At 36.1% G+C, this 16,873-nt stretch overlaps 2 protein-coding genes and 1 long non-coding RNA gene across 3 annotated transcripts; all 3 read left to right on the top strand.

The window, feature by feature from the left end:
* Window positions 1–6,677: 6,677 nt before the first annotated feature.
* Window positions 6,678–8,821, top strand: LOC108450151 (probable WRKY transcription factor 7). Its single transcript, XM_017747648.2, has 3 exons — window positions 6,678–7,791; window positions 7,912–8,037; window positions 8,395–8,821. The coding sequence occupies exons 1-3, from the start codon at window positions 7,001–7,003 to the stop codon at window positions 8,552–8,554; spliced, it is 1,077 nt and encodes a 358-aa protein (XP_017603137.1). The 5' UTR covers window positions 6,678–7,000; the 3' UTR covers window positions 8,555–8,821.
* A 1,541-nt stretch (window positions 8,822–10,362) lies between these two features.
* Window positions 10,363–12,202, top strand: LOC128292776 (uncharacterized). The gene is made up of 2 exons (XR_008282688.1): window positions 10,363–10,567; window positions 11,829–12,202. It is a non-coding gene; the product is annotated as an uncharacterized LOC128292776 (long non-coding RNA).
* A 1,321-nt stretch (window positions 12,203–13,523) lies between these two features.
* Window positions 13,524–16,568, top strand: LOC108453007 (probable inactive receptor kinase At5g67200). The gene is made up of 2 exons (XM_017750873.2): window positions 13,524–15,255; window positions 15,911–16,568. Exons 1-2 carry the CDS (start codon window positions 13,860–13,862, stop codon window positions 16,477–16,479), a joined length of 1,965 nt encoding a protein of 654 aa, XP_017606362.1. The 5' UTR covers window positions 13,524–13,859; the 3' UTR covers window positions 16,480–16,568.
* Window positions 16,569–16,873: the final 305 nt, after the last annotated feature.

Raw genomic sequence — 16,873 nt, 5'->3', positions numbered from 1 at the left:
TAATTAACCACTCATTTTACTTCGTAAATATTTTTAATAAATATTTACGAATTCGTTTTTCAGAAATGGAAACCCGAAAATACACTGTTTCGGTAACGGAAGAATTTGAGTTATTACATTATTTGTTAATTTTATGAATTTCATGATGTGTTATTTCATATGTATTGATGATAAAATCGTGAATAATGTAAAAGTATGAAAATTAAATAAATGATCAAATTGAGCATTTCAGTTCAGTGACAAGATGAATTGGAGGAAAAGACCGTGGTTGGACCATGGCAACAAGTGATAAGTAATAGCTTCGGCTACACTTATCTGATCAAGGACAAATGAAAGTGATAAGTAATAGCTTCGGCTACACTTATCTGATAAAGGACAAGTGAAAGTGATAAGTGATAGCTTCGGCTACACTTATCTGATCAAGGACAAATGACAAGTGAAAAGTGATAGCTTCGGCTACCTGATCAGTGAAAAGTGGTAACTTCTGCTACCAGATCAGTGAAAAGTGGTAGCTCACCGACCAAATGAAAATGATAACCCGGCCACCGATCGGTGAATAGTGGTAGCTTTGGCTACAAGTGACAAGTGATTTCAGATAAGACCATATCCGAGATATGGCATCGGTGTGATATATGTGTCAGATAAGACCATATCCGGATATGACATCGATGAGATATGTGATTCGTAAGACCATAGTCGGGCTATGGCATCGATATATGAATATGTGTAAGACCATAGTGGGCTATGACATCATTATGTGAAGATGTAAGACCATAGTTGGACTATGGCATCGAGAAAACGAAGTACTCAATTCCGTAAGACGTTCACTAATTTCACAAAGTTTGGTAAGTGTTACATGGAGTTATGTGATACAAGGAAGTACGAGTTGATAAGATATAAGTATAGAACTTGGTTGATAAATGAATTCATTTGTGATTATATAATTGTTCATCTTGAATATACTGTCCATATGTATTGATAATTCAAATGTTTTAATGAATAAAGTTCCGGCATGGAATAAATTGAACATGAGACAAATAATTATGAAATTGAACTCGGAATTCATGAAAATGACGGTTGTTGATATATGGACACATGAGACATTGATATATGAATATGGAAAATGTTTGATAAATGTGTTTATTCATAATTATGGAATTATATACCTCATGTGTACAATTTGCATAAAGATGATATTTCAAATACTTTGATTATTTAAGCTTAAATATGAAATAGTATGAAATCAAGATAGGTTGTTATGAAAATATATTTAGATTACGTAGATATGGTGATATATGTTGAATGGTTACATAACGTGAAATTGTGTATATATATGATAAATTTAATGAGAATTGAGCCCATACACGTTTATTGTTATTTATATGGAGTGTACGACGACAAGGGTGATGAAGTTATAAAAGAGAGTTACGGGTTGAAAACACAGGCGTGTGACTCTCCAAAGTGTGATAATTTTCTAAGTGTTGCAAAGTTTCATATGTTTACGCTTGGTCCCGAACCACCACGAATGTATGTTTTGGGCCCGTGAGGCCCATATAAGGGACGTTAAACATATGTATGAAAGTTTTAATTTAGAAGAAAATTTATGGCTGATTTTTACATGATTGATCATATTAAGTTCGGTAATGCCTCGTACCCTATTCTAGGCTCGGAATACGGGTAGGGGGTGTTACAGACTTGTTTCCCTGCCGTAAGTTAAGGAATTCTCTTTTCTTCTTATCAAAATATCTTCTACCAACATATTTCTTCTTAATTTCATTATGGAAAAATTCCCAAGTGGCTTTTTCAGCCGGTACCACGGCTTCAATTGTTTCCCACCAGTTATAAGCTTATTCTTTCAATAGTGACATATCACATTTTAAGCAATCATCTGGTGAGCATACCATTTGTTTAAAAACCCTTATTATACTTTACAATCAATGCTCAACTTTGATGGGGTCATCATCTGCTCTTCCCCAAAATTCTTCAGCCCCATGTTTTCTGAGCTTTTCAAACGAAGAACGTTTACTGGATTCCGTTGTTGGAGGGGGTAGAGTAGCAATCGGGGGTACTACAGATGTTGAAAAAGGGGGAGGAGGTTGCTGAGTCTTAATTCTTTCTCGCACATTCTTATTATACCACTGATTCAGAAATCCATAAATTATATTTTTGAGTTCTTGTTCTCGAATCAAGGAAATTGGAACCTCACTACTTGTTCTTTGTTTAGAGGTCTGTACTCTACTGTTAACTTCTTCTTACTCAGTATGTTTTGATCTATTTGACATTTTTTTAATTCGAAGATAATATATAATAAAAACAGAGATTAGATCGGATCATACACATCACACTATCACAGATTTATATGGCATGTATTTCTAAGCACCGTACACATCACACACATTTCGAGAATCAGCTAAACCGAAGCTCTGATACCCCTAAATGTAACACCCAAAATCAAATTATAAAACTTCATTTCAAATTGATTATTATTCAAACGCATGCTTAAAGTTCTTTATACAAGCCTACGAGGCCCAAAATATACGTTGGAGTTAGATCGGGACCAAACTAAGAACTTTTAGTACTTTTAGAAAACTTAATTTTTTTTAAGTGAAATAGGGCCACACGCCCGTGTGGATAGGGACACGCCCGTGTGGGTAGGCTCGTGGTCGCGCACGCTGGTGGCCCAAACCCTTGGAGCTCTTTGACTTTTATTTTTAAGAAGAAACTTAGGTCATACGGTCTAAGCACATACTCGTGTTGCTAGGCCGTGTGATAATTAAATTTCACAATTAAGGTGCAGATTTCACATGGCTACATCACACGGCCATGTTGGAACCAGTGTGAGTCACACGGCCAAGCCACAGGCCCGTATGCTAGGCTGTGTGCCCAAACCTGGACATTCTATTTCTCACACGACCTTATCACATGCCCATGAGGTAGGCAGTGTGTGACACACGCTCGTGAGTCTACCCGTGTGGTCGAAAATAGGCCATTTAAGACCACATTTCTCACCCTTTTTAATATCACCTGCACAAAATCACATTTATACACTAATAGAGTCCAACCAATCAATTATTTCAAGACAAAACATGTATATTTCATTTTCAAACACAAACATTACATTCAACTTACTTATATACTTAATCATTCATACAATTATATTATCAAATCAATCCCTATAAATGCCATATAAATTAAAAAGTTGTTTAACAAAATCTACCAGAATAAATCTGGATAGTGTGATCCTTGATGTAGATCCGATCCTCCGTATGTATATAAGTCAATCTACAAAACAAATAACATACACAAGTAAGCTTATAGAAGCTTAGTAAGCTCATAGGCATAAAAACATAAATCTTACTGAACATTGTACACAATCATATAACTTTTAATTTAACTAATTCTTCCTGTAAATCACAAAATCATTAATAACCTTATTTGAATAATTTCCATGTTTCTATTCACGAATTTAACTCCTATGGGCCCATTTCTCATTTACTTCCATAGTTAAATTAGGGAACAATAATGGAATTGAGTGTTTCATTATCACATTGCCATAGTAAAACATGGGCTTGCACATAGTCACATATCACATACCGAAGCCATAGCCCTACCATGGTCTTACATGGATCACATATCATACCGATGCCATATCCCAGATATGGTATTATATGGAGGCACGTTATCACATCATACCGAAGCCATAACCCAACCATGGTCTTATACGGGAGTACATATCACAATACACCGATGCCATAGCCCAGCTATGGTCTTATCGGGTGCACTTAGCACATCTAATCCGTCAATTCATCATGTTCATTAAATGAAAGCACTCAAAACTATTGTTCCGACTAATTTGCACTTTTAGTTAAATATCATTTGGTAATTAATACAATTTGATAGTGTTCATCTACAATAAGATACCTTATTAATCATAATATTTTCATAATAAAACATTAAAGTTTTCCATATGAACTTACCTGGGCTGATTTGCAAAAGTCGTAGAATTTTCAAGGACTATTCTTGTAATTTCTTCTTTCCACGATTCACTTCGTTTTCTTGATCTATAATTATAAAATCATTCCCTCATTCGCATCTAATTCAATCCTATTATACTTCACAATTCATGTCCTTTAATTTTTGAAATTACACTATTACCCAAACTTTTTAGTTTCTACAATTTAGTCCCTACTCAATTTATTCATCAATTGAGCTAATTCTTCTCAAATAACATTTTATCAAGACACTATAAACTACTTCAAAACCTTTAACATTCAAAATTTCAACAAAAAAATTTTAATTTCAACAACTTTCACAATTAGATCCTAAAAATCAATTCTTATAAAATCTCTTCATAAAATCATCATATAATAAACTTAGAACCCCAATTACATACTAAATCATCATAAAATTTCAGAACTTATTCATGGAAACTTTCAAAATTACTCATGAAATTAAAAACTAATGAATTAAACAAGTGGACCTAGTTGTAAAAGTCTCAAAAACACAAAAATTACAAGAAATAATAAAAAATTGAGCTTACATGTTGTAAAAATATGACAGACCAGCTTAAAAGAGCCCTTCAATGGTGTTTTTTCTGAAGAGGATGAAGAAAAATGAAGAAAACTCTAGATTTCCCAATTTAATCCAATTTTTAACTATTCAATTTCAACTAAATTACCAATTTACCCTTAGTTCACACTATTTCTCAGCTAATATTTACCTAACCGTCCAGCCCATTTTATTTTGGTCAAATTACTCTTTAAGTCCCTCTTATTTATTATTAAAGCTATTTAATCACTTCCCTTAGTTTTACATCTTATTCGATTTAGTCCTTTTTATTCAATTGACTACCGAAATGTTAAAATTTCTTAACAAAACTTTAATACTAACTTAGTAACATTCCATAAATATTTCTAAAAATATTTATGGCTCGATTTAGGAATTAGAGGTCCCGATACCTCGTTTTTATCTAATTTTATCTAAAAATTTCCTTTAATTCATAATTTCTCTAATTCAAAAACATTTCTAAAATCACACTTAACTTTTACTTACTAATATCTAAACTCATATGTCGGATTTAGTGATCTCACATCACTATTTCGACACCAGTGAAATTTGGGCCGTTACATCTCAAAACAATATTGTTTCACAGATTTTTCAAATGAGTTCTATACTTTTAATGAGTAAAACGACCACCATACAAAACTTACCTTCAACTTATCCAAAACCAGTTTCGTTTCATGCTCCCTTACTCTCTTCGATTCATCCATGCTTGGCTTCTAATCAAACTTGTTTGAGAACATCCAAGAAGGTTTAGATCATATTAGGTTTTGAGTGAAATTCAATTTAGGAATCATGTGAATAAAACACAAACTTAGTTTATTTGATGGGCAAAGATTATATTTTTGCAGTGAAGAATATGATAAGAAAGAAAAATAGAGGGGAAGAAGAAAAAGAAAATAAAAAAATAAAAAAAAAATTAAATTGTTCCAAAAAATAAAAGTATAGGGACTAGTTTTAACAAATGGAAAACATTGAGAAAATTATGTTAAAAGAAACGGAGAAGGAAGTAAAACAGAGGGAGAAACAGAAGAGAATAGAAAAAAAATAGGAAAGTTAAAAGAACACAAAAAAAAAAAAAACTAAATTGCTTAAATGAAAGAATATAGGGACCAATTGTATAATGTAATCTAAAATGTTCATTTGGAACGAGGATTTAACGTGTCATGTTAGCTTACCGTTATACCATTAACGACAATTAACGGCTTAGTGACAATTAACATTTTAGTGGAAAAAATTAATGCATGTTTTATTCGATATGGATATAGATCTGGGTTTGGGGTTATCAAAGTGAGGGATCTTACAAAATGAAAGAGAGTAAATCATGGGGCGTCAGAGTTAACACTCCAATTATTCTTTGATATTTAAGTTAAACCAAAGTCATTTTGTAGGTATAAAACAAGATGGTGTATAGTGAAAAAACTTAATCTGTAAAGATTCTTGGAGGCCTTTCATGGTTGCCTCCCATCTGCTTCTCATGTATTAGTGCCCAGAACTCATTTTTTTGTTTAGGCCATTTTGTTTCCTCTGTTTTACATTTCTCAAACCTTTCGCTAGCTGGGTCATTTGTGATCTGATACCTGTCCTCGGCTTGTTGGCAATTCATGGTTCGTTGCCATTTATTGGGTATACTCTGAGGTAATTGTCTTGGGCTGCTTGGGCTTTTGTTTCTTAGATTTTATAGTGATGTGACCCAACAGGGCCGATATCTATTAAGTTGGTACTAAAAAAACGAACTCTTCTTCTACTATCATTTTAATAATAGAACTAAAAACTGTTTGATTATTGAGAAAGAATAAAAGAATCCAATGTGACTTGTGGGACGAGAGTTTGACGTTGCTTTCGGTTTCAGGTACAAGAAGGTGGGGCCATTCCTACTGGAGCCCATACTGACTTTTCCTACATTTATTTTTGAAAACCTGCAAATGGTCAACTCTACCTCACTGTCTCCAACTCACGATTTAAATCCAACGGCTAATCACAACCTTTTGACCTTATGTCCCCTCTCTTTCTCTTTTTTCTTTTCATCATTTCGACACGGTCTTCCAAACCGGTTTAGCCCGTTGTTAGTGGACCCCACTTTTAAAACCGCTTGTCAACGTGCTGACAAATTTTTGTATACGTGGGGGTATCTGATTGGTGGGTAAGGTTGACGGGCAATACGTAACAGAAGCAACAGGTCAGTGACCCAACCAATGCCCTTGCATTAGGGAGGGCATCTGTTTGACTTCATTTCCCTTCCCTTTTATGCAACATTATCATCTTTCACGTTCTTTTGTTTGCCTTTTCAGTTCTTTTTCATCGTTATTTCAATTCAGTTTCCCTCTTCTTCTCTATCAAGTATTATTCACTTCTTTCTATCTATAAAACTGTGTTAGCTTTTGAGTTTGTCGAAATTGTGGGGTGCTGGGAATTTTGTTTTCTTCTTGGATGAACAGAGATGGCTGTGGAATTGATGATGGGGTACGATGGTGGTAATAGTTTTGTAAGGAAAATAGAGGAAACTGCCTTGAATGAAGCTAAAACTGCTGGGATTCAAGGTGTTGAAGAATTGATAAGGTTGATGTCCAAAAGTCAACAGCTTTACAATCAAGATGCTTCTTCTAAAACTTCTTCTCCGTCGGGTTCAGAGCCGGCGATGGAACTCCAAGCTATTACAGATAAGACTGTTAAGTCCTTCAAGAAGGTTATTTCTTTATTGGGGCAGCCCAGAACCGGACATGCTCGATTTAGACGTGCTCCTCTTAGTCATCTCGAACAAGAGGTGAAACACCAGCAACAAGATGCACGACAACCTGGGCAAAAGATACCAGAGTCAGGGGATTCTTCTCTTCAAGTAGCCAAAAATCAGGTGTCTGCTTTTAAGCCTTTTTGTTCAAGTCTGGGTCATAGGTTGCCTCCTCTGCCTCACAATCACCACCAGAGTAAAAGCAGTTCTCTTTTGGTGCCAAAGACTGGTCTTTTGGAGAGAAATGAAACGGCCAGTGCTATCAATTTTTCATCTTCGCCGCCTTTGTCTGATGGGAATTCTTTTATGTCTTCATTAACAGGGGACACTGATAGCATGCATCCATCTTTGTCTTCTGGTTTTCAATTCACTAGTCCTTTCCATATCCCTTGTTCTGGTAAACCTCAGTTTTCTTCCTCTTTGAAGAGAAAGTGTAATTCCAAGGACGATGCTGCTCTCAAGTGTGGATCTTCCTCTAGCCGGTGCCACTGCTCCAAAAAAAGGTTGGTTTTCCATCTTTGTTATCCATACAAGTTCTTCATGTAAACTAATTTGGATGGTTTAATCGATTCCCTTCTCAAGTTTTAACTTTGCGATTGAATTCCTGGTATATATATATATAGGAAATCAAGAGTGAAGAGAGTCGTTAGAGTTCCAGCTATTAGCAGCAAGATGGCTGATATTCCTCCTGATGACTATTCCTGGAGAAAGTATGGCCAGAAACCAATCAAAGGTTCTCCTCATCCAAGGTGTGTAAATTTTTGTTCTTTTTGTTTAACCAAAGAACTAACATCTTCTCTTTTTGCATTCAATTTTTTTCCTTTCAAGTTTTTATTTATTTATTTTATTTTTTTTTATCGTGGGCTATTAACTGATATTTCACCTATTTGCGTCATGACCAAAAGCCTCCAAACAATAATTCAAGTTTGCATTGAATGTTTTTGTTTTCAACTGCAATTGTCATATTGTGGGTGGCCTTAAATCTCATTTGACTTTTTTGCATTGTACGTTGAATTGCCCACTGAGTTAGTTCATTTAGTTAGGCTTTTGAGTCCACTTAACTCAGACCCGAGTTTCCCCTTACCCGTTTCTTTGGGCAATTTCAGGGGCTATTATAAGTGTAGCAGCGTAAGAGGCTGCCCTGCAAGGAAACATGTAGAGCGAGCTATGGACGACCCAATGATGCTGATTGTAACCTATGAAGGAGATCACAATCATAGCCACATCTCGGATTCCCCAGCACCTTTGGTCCTTGAGTCTTCTTAGTCCCGTCTCGATCCATCGGACGCACCCCCCCCCTCCTTTTCAATGGTCATCTAAATCGAGCCAGCCCCCTGAAGTAGGGTTGTTCAGATAGTCAACTGTCCAACAAGACAATTAGATTGATTAGTGGGGGAATATTAGTTGTTTAAAAGGACAATATAGGATTCCCCATTCTTGGTTTTGCCAAAAGACAATGTTAAGTAGGACTAGTAGGGGGTGGGTTCTTTTCATCGTTCTACTTATTAAAGTTGTTATACTCGATTACCAGAATTTTTGTTCATTTCATATATAATATTATTCAAATATGGTGGTGGATCTTGTCGAGGATGGTATCACTTTAATTTGCTCCAATGACCACCAAAGCTCTGAATTCTGATAACTTTATTTTTATATTTGAAGGCAAATGAGTGTTGCAGTCAATAAACAAATAAAGAATCTTTCATTACTTTATTAACAATGGATGGTGTCTTACATATCAAGGTTGACTCTTGATGCTGATTTTAATTAGTGTTGAGTGGAGTTTGATTTGATGAGGATAATAAAAAAGAGAATGGTGTGGGTGGTTCTTTTGTCAGCTTGTGATTGTTCCCCAAGCTACATTTCGGTTCGTTTTGTAGACTCAAGTTGCAATCATGGGATTTTATAGTCAGATTTAGTAGTGGTAGAGAATCTAGATTGTTCGGGATATGTGTCCATTTTCAATTTGGAGAATAATAATAAGTCAAACTAGCTGGTCTGGCATGTTGATTATTGTCCCCGCCCCCCTCCTCTTTTTGCTCTCAATTATCATCATCTAGTGTCTAAATTCTTTGCTTTTCCAAGCTTTTCAGATGAGGAAATTCAGATAGCATTTCTTTTATTCTTGTTATTACATGCTTCAAACTATTTAGGTCAAACTTCTACTATTTATTCACAAAAACTGCCCTTTGCTTACCTATGCTCCAAGGAGGGATCTAAGTTTTAACGTTACAACTAATCTTTTGAAATTTACGTTGGCATTTAGTCAAAATTAGAAATGGGATGTTGAATTTCTTCATTTATAGCTGTATCAAATTATTTGACGATATTTATTTTGAACGTAATTTTACCATATTTAGATTGCTTGACTAAGGGTACTTTGCCATTGCTATCTTTTTAAACCATATAAGGACCATTTCCTCGAAGTTGGCGTATTTTCACTTCTAATAAGAGCTTTCCTTGTACTATTTTCTTCATTTGGTACGATTGAATCATTGATTTAATTGGTTTTAAGTCAACTTTCCCCCCTTTTTTCCATCATTATTCCTACTGAAATGAAAATCTCCACTCACCAACAACACAACCTTAAGTGGAAATTGTGTTAATCTGTCACAAGCTAAAAGCCAAAGAAGATAAGTTCAAAAGTAAAATTCTTGAGGCTTAGGTTTGCCATTATGATTTGAGCTGTTAAGCTGTCAATTATGATTATGGTGAAAGGGTTCATTTTGAAAACTCAAAGTAGAGTTGTTCAACGTTTAAAACTTTGACATTACAATTGCAATTCAAACACCAGTTTTGTCAGAAAAATGATGCACACAATATCAATTTGAAGTTATTCTTGTTCTAGGTTGGGTTATGATTTTGCAAACGACTTCAGATATATGGTCTACCAAGTAATTAGAATGTCAAAGACAAAAATATTACTTTGAAACCAAGGAAATAAAGAAAGAGTAAAGTGCTGCAAACAGAGCACTTTGATTTCTTTTTGTTAGGGTATCACTTGTACGTAAACTATTCCTTATTCCTAAAGCTAGCACCATCGTGTTTTCAAACCAAATTGTAAAAGTGAAGAGACGTTGTAGCTAAGGTACATTGTTCACATGAACTTCAAACCTTAATTGTTTCAATAATAGAAGGATGGAGTAAAGCTAGCGGCTCTCTTCCTCTTTATCTAAACTTGTCCCCTTCCTCCAGCTTCAGCACCACCACACCATTCGGAGCTTGTCACCCGTCCACTAGGACGGAACTACATTAATGGCGGGGTTTTCCTTTAAAAATGTAAGCAAACTTTAAGCTATGAAAATATTTGATGTTGAGAGTCAATGAGATAAGGTGTAATTTCAATTTATTTCCTAGTTACGTGCTTATCATCTACCATACAATTTATCACTTTGTTTCCAAGGTTCAAGAAAATTTTAATGTAAATGCTCTCTCAATTTGATTAAACAAAATTGAATGAATGAATACAAATGAAAAAAATACCTTTATTTATAGTTGAGCTGTCCTACATCTAATGGTACTGTTCAAATTACATCAATGGCTAAAATTAAAGTCTATCTACAAATTTATCATGATAATTATGAATTACTAGAGTTTTTCACTAGATCACCAGATTTCAAGTAGATAGGTTTCCCATAATGTTTCAAATATCATGCAAATCCTGGTGAATTATGTAAGTTCAATTGAATTAATTGACCTTTTTAGATTATTTTTACTTTGAAAATGAATATGTCCCGCTTTGAAAGGATATGGTGCGCTTTTGAACTTGTATCATTTGCATGTCTGCATTATTCTAATAGAATATATTATTATGATCATATAGGCACATCTATAAGATGTTTTATCGATCATAGTTTACACTTGTTTTTAACTCATCATTAGGTACTATGGTTCAATATGACGGGGCAATGCAGTTTACTGTATTGCTCTTTGTATCAGAAAAAATATGTTCATCCTTTGGAAGGATGCACGTAACACAAGGTGAGCTTTTAAATACTTCCATTAAAGTTCCTTCTCTCATTTCTTATTTTCCATTTATTACGTTTATCAACTAACCTTAACAGCCCATTCGAATTTATGGGCTGAAATAACAGTTGCCCCGGCCATGGCCTACGGCCATTCATGATTTATGCAGCATTAACTTTTAGCCGTGCATTCTCCTGTTTGGGTCCTTTTCTAATTTAAGACCATATATTTCTTTCGTCTCACACAAGCAGAATAGTTTTGATTGCTGCAATAAATCTTCTTCGCCTCGCCCTAGCTAGCTACCTACGCTTTAATGTTGACGAAGCGTTCATCTACCCTTTTGGATAAGCGTTATTTTGATGTTGCACTGCATTTACCATTCAAGATTGTGACGTTGGATCGGCTCTTTGTATTATTTTTTCTTCTTCGTAAATTAATGCATTTATTACTGCAGCAGAACTTGGTTGGATCATATTTAAGTGGTACTTGTACCGAGTCACACACACCATTGCCACACTTTAGTTAAAACTATAGAGATGATCTATACGGGAAGTAATGATTTGAAATTCTGTAGGAAAAAGGTGAACCCATCTCACATTTTGTTTCGATGAACTTTGGAGTATGCGCAAAAGGAGACGACAGTTGTTCAAAGATGAAAAAATAGGAGAAAACACATCACTCGATCTCACAGATAAACTGTTGCGGAACTTTCATGGCGGTTGAAATATGCTAATCAAGGTTTGGGGCCTTGGGCCCTCTCTCTGTTCTATTGTGTGCTAATTGGGGTCATTCAACAGCTACATTTATTTGGGCTCTGCATTCATGTTGAATGTACCTTCCACTATTATCAGAAACCATAAAAGGCTTTTAACTTCCTAGTTAACGTGTTAGCCCAAATTATAATTAGGCTAAACCCGTCTGGTGAGTTTTATATAATCATTTTACGCATATGGGTGAAACTTTTTGAAAAAAAATAATTGACTGTTATTATTAATATTATTATTGAATTGATTACTTGAACTTTTAAAATGTGTTAAAAAAGGCTCTCAAACTTTTTTAAAAAAAGTAATTAAGCTCCTGTTTTTTTTTTACATTCAATCGGGTACTTGAACTATCAAAATGTATCAAAAAAGCCCTCCTATCATTAACTTTAACAGTTGACCGTTAAAGTTAATTGCTCTAGTTTTTTTCAGTTAAAACCACCTTGTGTCACAACCACGACGTGACATGTGACAAAAAAATTAAAAGATAAAAATCAATAAAAGTTATAAAAATTATTAAATTTTAAAAAATATTTAAAAGTATTTAAAATGATTAATCATCATAAAAAATTATAAAATCAACCGAGTCTTTTTAATACATTTTGAAAGTTTAAGTATCTAATTGAGTGAAAAAAGGCTTAATTACTTTTTTTTGAAAAATTTGAGGAATTTTTACACTCTTAAACTTAAAATCAAATTGGTTTAATACTTGCATAAAATTTGCATAAAATTATTTTGCCCTCCTATAATATCTAATTTGCATAAAATTTTACTTTATACAATTCAATTATTAAAAAATTTATTTAAAACAATAATTAAAGCTTTGGTTTAATACTTAAATAATATGGGTTTAAATTTTAAGTGAACTATCCTAAACAGATTGAATTACTCGTGATTAAGAAAAACCAGGCTAAATAACGAATAAAAAAACAAAAAAAAAAACAGGAGAGGTCGAAGCTGATTACTGAAACATGATCTTGATTAAGACTAAAAGAATCCACAACCTTAAATGATTTTGTTTTTTTGCTAAGAAATGTTTCTTATGTGAAAAAAAAGGAAATGTTTCCCCATAAATCATAATCCCCGATAACAGTAAAAAGTACCTTTCTTCCATGAGAGGCAATCCAGTAAGGCGAAGGCCTGTGTTAAGAATGTGACAAAATAACTTTATATAACCCCAAGATCACACATGACAATCTTTTTTTGACCTTAAAAAGCTCGATCAAATCCCCCATCGGCCATCACAAAGATTACAGAACTGTGAATTCACGTGGCAGCTGTATGGCACCACAACATGTAAAAAAAAAAAGTTGAACCCGATATTGAATACACAATTACAGACATTTGAATGTTAATGAACTCACTGGGAAGACTTGTATGGAAAGTTATAGTTTACTTGTTTACTTGGAGTGGAAGTGGTTAGTTTTGTTTTTTGATCGAAGTGGAAGTGGCTTGTTAAGAGGGCAAATAAAGAGCCAGTTTTCAACCGTACAGAAATATATATTACTGACACAATATGAAATTAGAGATGCCTAGATAGCTTTCATTTATTAATATTTTTTTAGCCCATATCTCCCTATTCTTTCCCCTGCCTTCACGTGATTCTGAGCTTGCAGTCGGACAGCTGCCCCGCTACCTATATTACATGCTTTTGTCACGTTCTGCTTGCTCCTATTGCCATCTCAAAGTACTCTTCTCTATCTCTCTCCGCACACTTTGCCCTATCAGATTCTTCAGGGGAATGAGGCAGTTTAATCAAACAAGCTTATTGCTTTTGGAAAAGACATAGTGAGATTCACCAAGGGTAGAAACCACCGAGAGAGAGCTAACAAGTATCCCAAGAAATGCTGAACGAAAGACTTCGTCTTCTTCTTATTCTTCAAAGGCTCTTCTCCATTTTGTTGTTGGTATTATGCGGTGAAGCTGCAAAGCTATTGACATCACCTGAGGCTACTGCTCTTCTGGGTTTTCAGTCTAAAGCCGATCTGAGAAACCATCTCGGGTTCTCACGGAATGCAAGCATTCCCTTTTGTGATTGGCAGGGAGTTACATGTTACCAGCAAAAAGTGGTACGTCTCATTTTGGAAGATCTAAGTCTCGGTGGCGTTTTTGCTCCCAACACATTGTCCCAACTTGGCCAGCTCCGGGTTTTGAGTCTCCAAAACAACTCTCTCACTGGTCCGATTCCTGATCTTTCAGCCCTCGTCAACCTCAAAACCCTCTTTCTCGATCATAATTTCTTCACTGGTTCCTTCCCTGTTTCGACTCTTTCCTTTCACAGATTAAGAACCCTTGATTTATCCTACAACAACCTCACTGGCAACATACCAAACTCATTAACTTATTTAGACCGGTTATACTACCTTCGGTTGGACCGGAACTGGTTTAATGGAACGATTCCTCCGTTTAACCAGTCTTCCCTTAAAACCTTTAACATTTCAGGGAACAACCTTACTGGTGCAATTCCAGTGACCCCAACGTTGCAACGATTTGAGTTCTCTTCATTTTCATGGAACCCTGGTCTTTGTGGAGAGATTATTCACAAAGAATGTCATCCAAGGCCCCACTTCTTCGGTCCCACAGCCGCAGTTGTGGCGCCTCCGCCTACGGTGGCTCTTGGTCAAAGTGCAGAAGAGCATGGGGTGGAGTTGGCTCAGCCTCAGCCAAGTTCAAAGCAACACAAAAGGACCGCGATTATTATAGGTTTTTCTACCGGGGTCTTTGTTCTTATTGGTTCACTTCTTTGCTTCGTCTTGGCAGTAAGGAAACAGACAGATAAAAAACAATCAACTGCTGCGGCTGAATCCGATGATGGGGCGGCTGCAGCACAAGCTGCGGCGGTGATTCAAATGGAACAAGAAACCGTGTTAGAAGAGAAAGTAAAGAGAGTGCAAGGAATGCAAGTTGCCAAGAGCGGAAACTTGATATTCTGTGCGGGTGAGGCGCAGTTGTATTCGCTGGACCAGCTGATGAGAGCGTCAGCTGAGTTGCTTGGGAGGGGAACCGTAGGGACGACGTACAAGGCAGTGCTTGATAATCGTACGGTGGTGACGGTCAAGAGGCTGGATGCCGGGAAATTAGCAGCCACGACGAAGGAAATGTTCGAGCAACACATGGAATCAGTTGGCGGTTTAAGGCATCCCAATTTGGTCCCCCTCAGGGCTTATTTCCAAGCCAAAGAAGAGAGGCTTCTTATCTATGATTTTCAGTCCAATGGCAGTCTTTTCTCCCTCATTCACGGTAATAACTCTATGCTTTCATTTTCTTCAATTATTGAACGATTTGCATTGTTTCGGAGATAGGCAGCGATTTCAGTCGGTGTTAACTCGGGTTGCCAGCCATTCAGGGAAAGGCACACGTGTAAGAGAAAATGCTTTGCTTAATCTTAGTAATAAATTTTCCTAAATCGTAGATTCCTTGGGTTTGTAGTAAAAAAAGCATAAAGATACATGCTTTGGTCAGTTACATAATTTTCATTTATGAGGTATCTAAGTATCCTGCAAACACCGAGAATCTAGCTGACCCCCACTACATGGGGAATTGATATGATTTTGATGTCAATTAATTAGTGTTAATATTATTAGTTAGAGTTAATTTAATAATAGAGCTCTTTTTTTTTCTATTCTAATGGTTTGTCCTTTTTGTCTCTACGTGAAGCACTGTTACTGTAACACGATAGTCGGATCATATTGACATTTTGTAGGACCGCATACGGAGTCGTATTGTCAGAGTCCAAAGTCCCGAGTGTCTCAATTCCGATTGGCTACTATTTAATAAGAACCCCACTTGGATTTTCGATTGAGTTCTGAAATTTTCTCAAAAACATCATGGGGACTAAAATTAAATGATTAGAAATTCAAAGGCTCAATTTGTTAACTTAAAACTGCACGTGCAGGATCGAAATCAACAAGGGCAAAGCCACTCCACTGGACGTCCTGCTTGAAGATAGCCGAGGACGTAGCGCAAGGTCTCTCCTATATTCACCAAGCATGGAGGCTTGTCCACGGCAATCTCAAGTCCACTAACGTCCTTCTCGGCCCTGACTTTGAGGCCTGTCTTGCCGACTACTGCCTGGCAGCCCTAGTTACTTCTGTACACGAAGAAGATCCCGATGGCATCGCACGTAAACCTCCGGAAATTCGCAATTCGAATCACCAGGCGACATCGAAATCCGACGTTTTTACATATGGAGTTTTATTGTTGGAGCTTCTGTCAGGGAAACCTCCTTCCCAGCAGCCGCCGTTGGCGCCGGATGAGATGATGCATTGGCTTAGGTCCTGTCGAGAAGACGATGGAGGGGATGATGAAAGGTTAGGGATGCTGCTTGGAGTGGCCATATCCTGTAGTTTGAGCTCTCCTGAACAAAGGCCCACGATGTGGCAAGTCCTGAAGATGTTACAGGAGATTAAAGAAGCTGTATTAATGGAGAACGGTGAATTGGACCCACTTTCTAGGACGTGCTAATTAATTAATTTATGATTTTAATAGCATGTAATTGTAGGGACTATAGTTTCAGTGATGTGCAATAGAGAAATGAAAAACCACCTTATATATACTGCATGCAATTGCTGCTACTTGCTACATTTGGATCTTCATTGCCGACATTATATGTTTCATAGTGTTGGCCCCTTCATGGATACCTTTTTTGAGCCTCATGTCCACGTTTTCCTTCTCGATATCTCATATGCAAGAACTTCATTATCACCGTCATCATTCTGCCAGTTGCAGCTGATGTTAATGGGCTAATGACCGGTCACCGTTGTGTAAGTTTTTTTGTGAAATAATTAAATGGTTGTCGGTCCATCAGCTGGAAAGTGTATCTAACTCGCTGCCTCTGCCAATTCGTTTTCATGCTTGG

This window comes from Gossypium arboreum, chromosome 5 (genome assembly GCF_025698485.1).
Source record: "Gossypium arboreum isolate Shixiya-1 chromosome 5, ASM2569848v2, whole genome shotgun sequence".
NCBI classification, from domain to species: domain Eukaryota; kingdom Viridiplantae; phylum Streptophyta; class Magnoliopsida; order Malvales; family Malvaceae; genus Gossypium; species Gossypium arboreum.
Note: the sequence above shows the minus strand (reverse complement) of the source record. Positions and strands in the feature narration are given on the sequence as shown.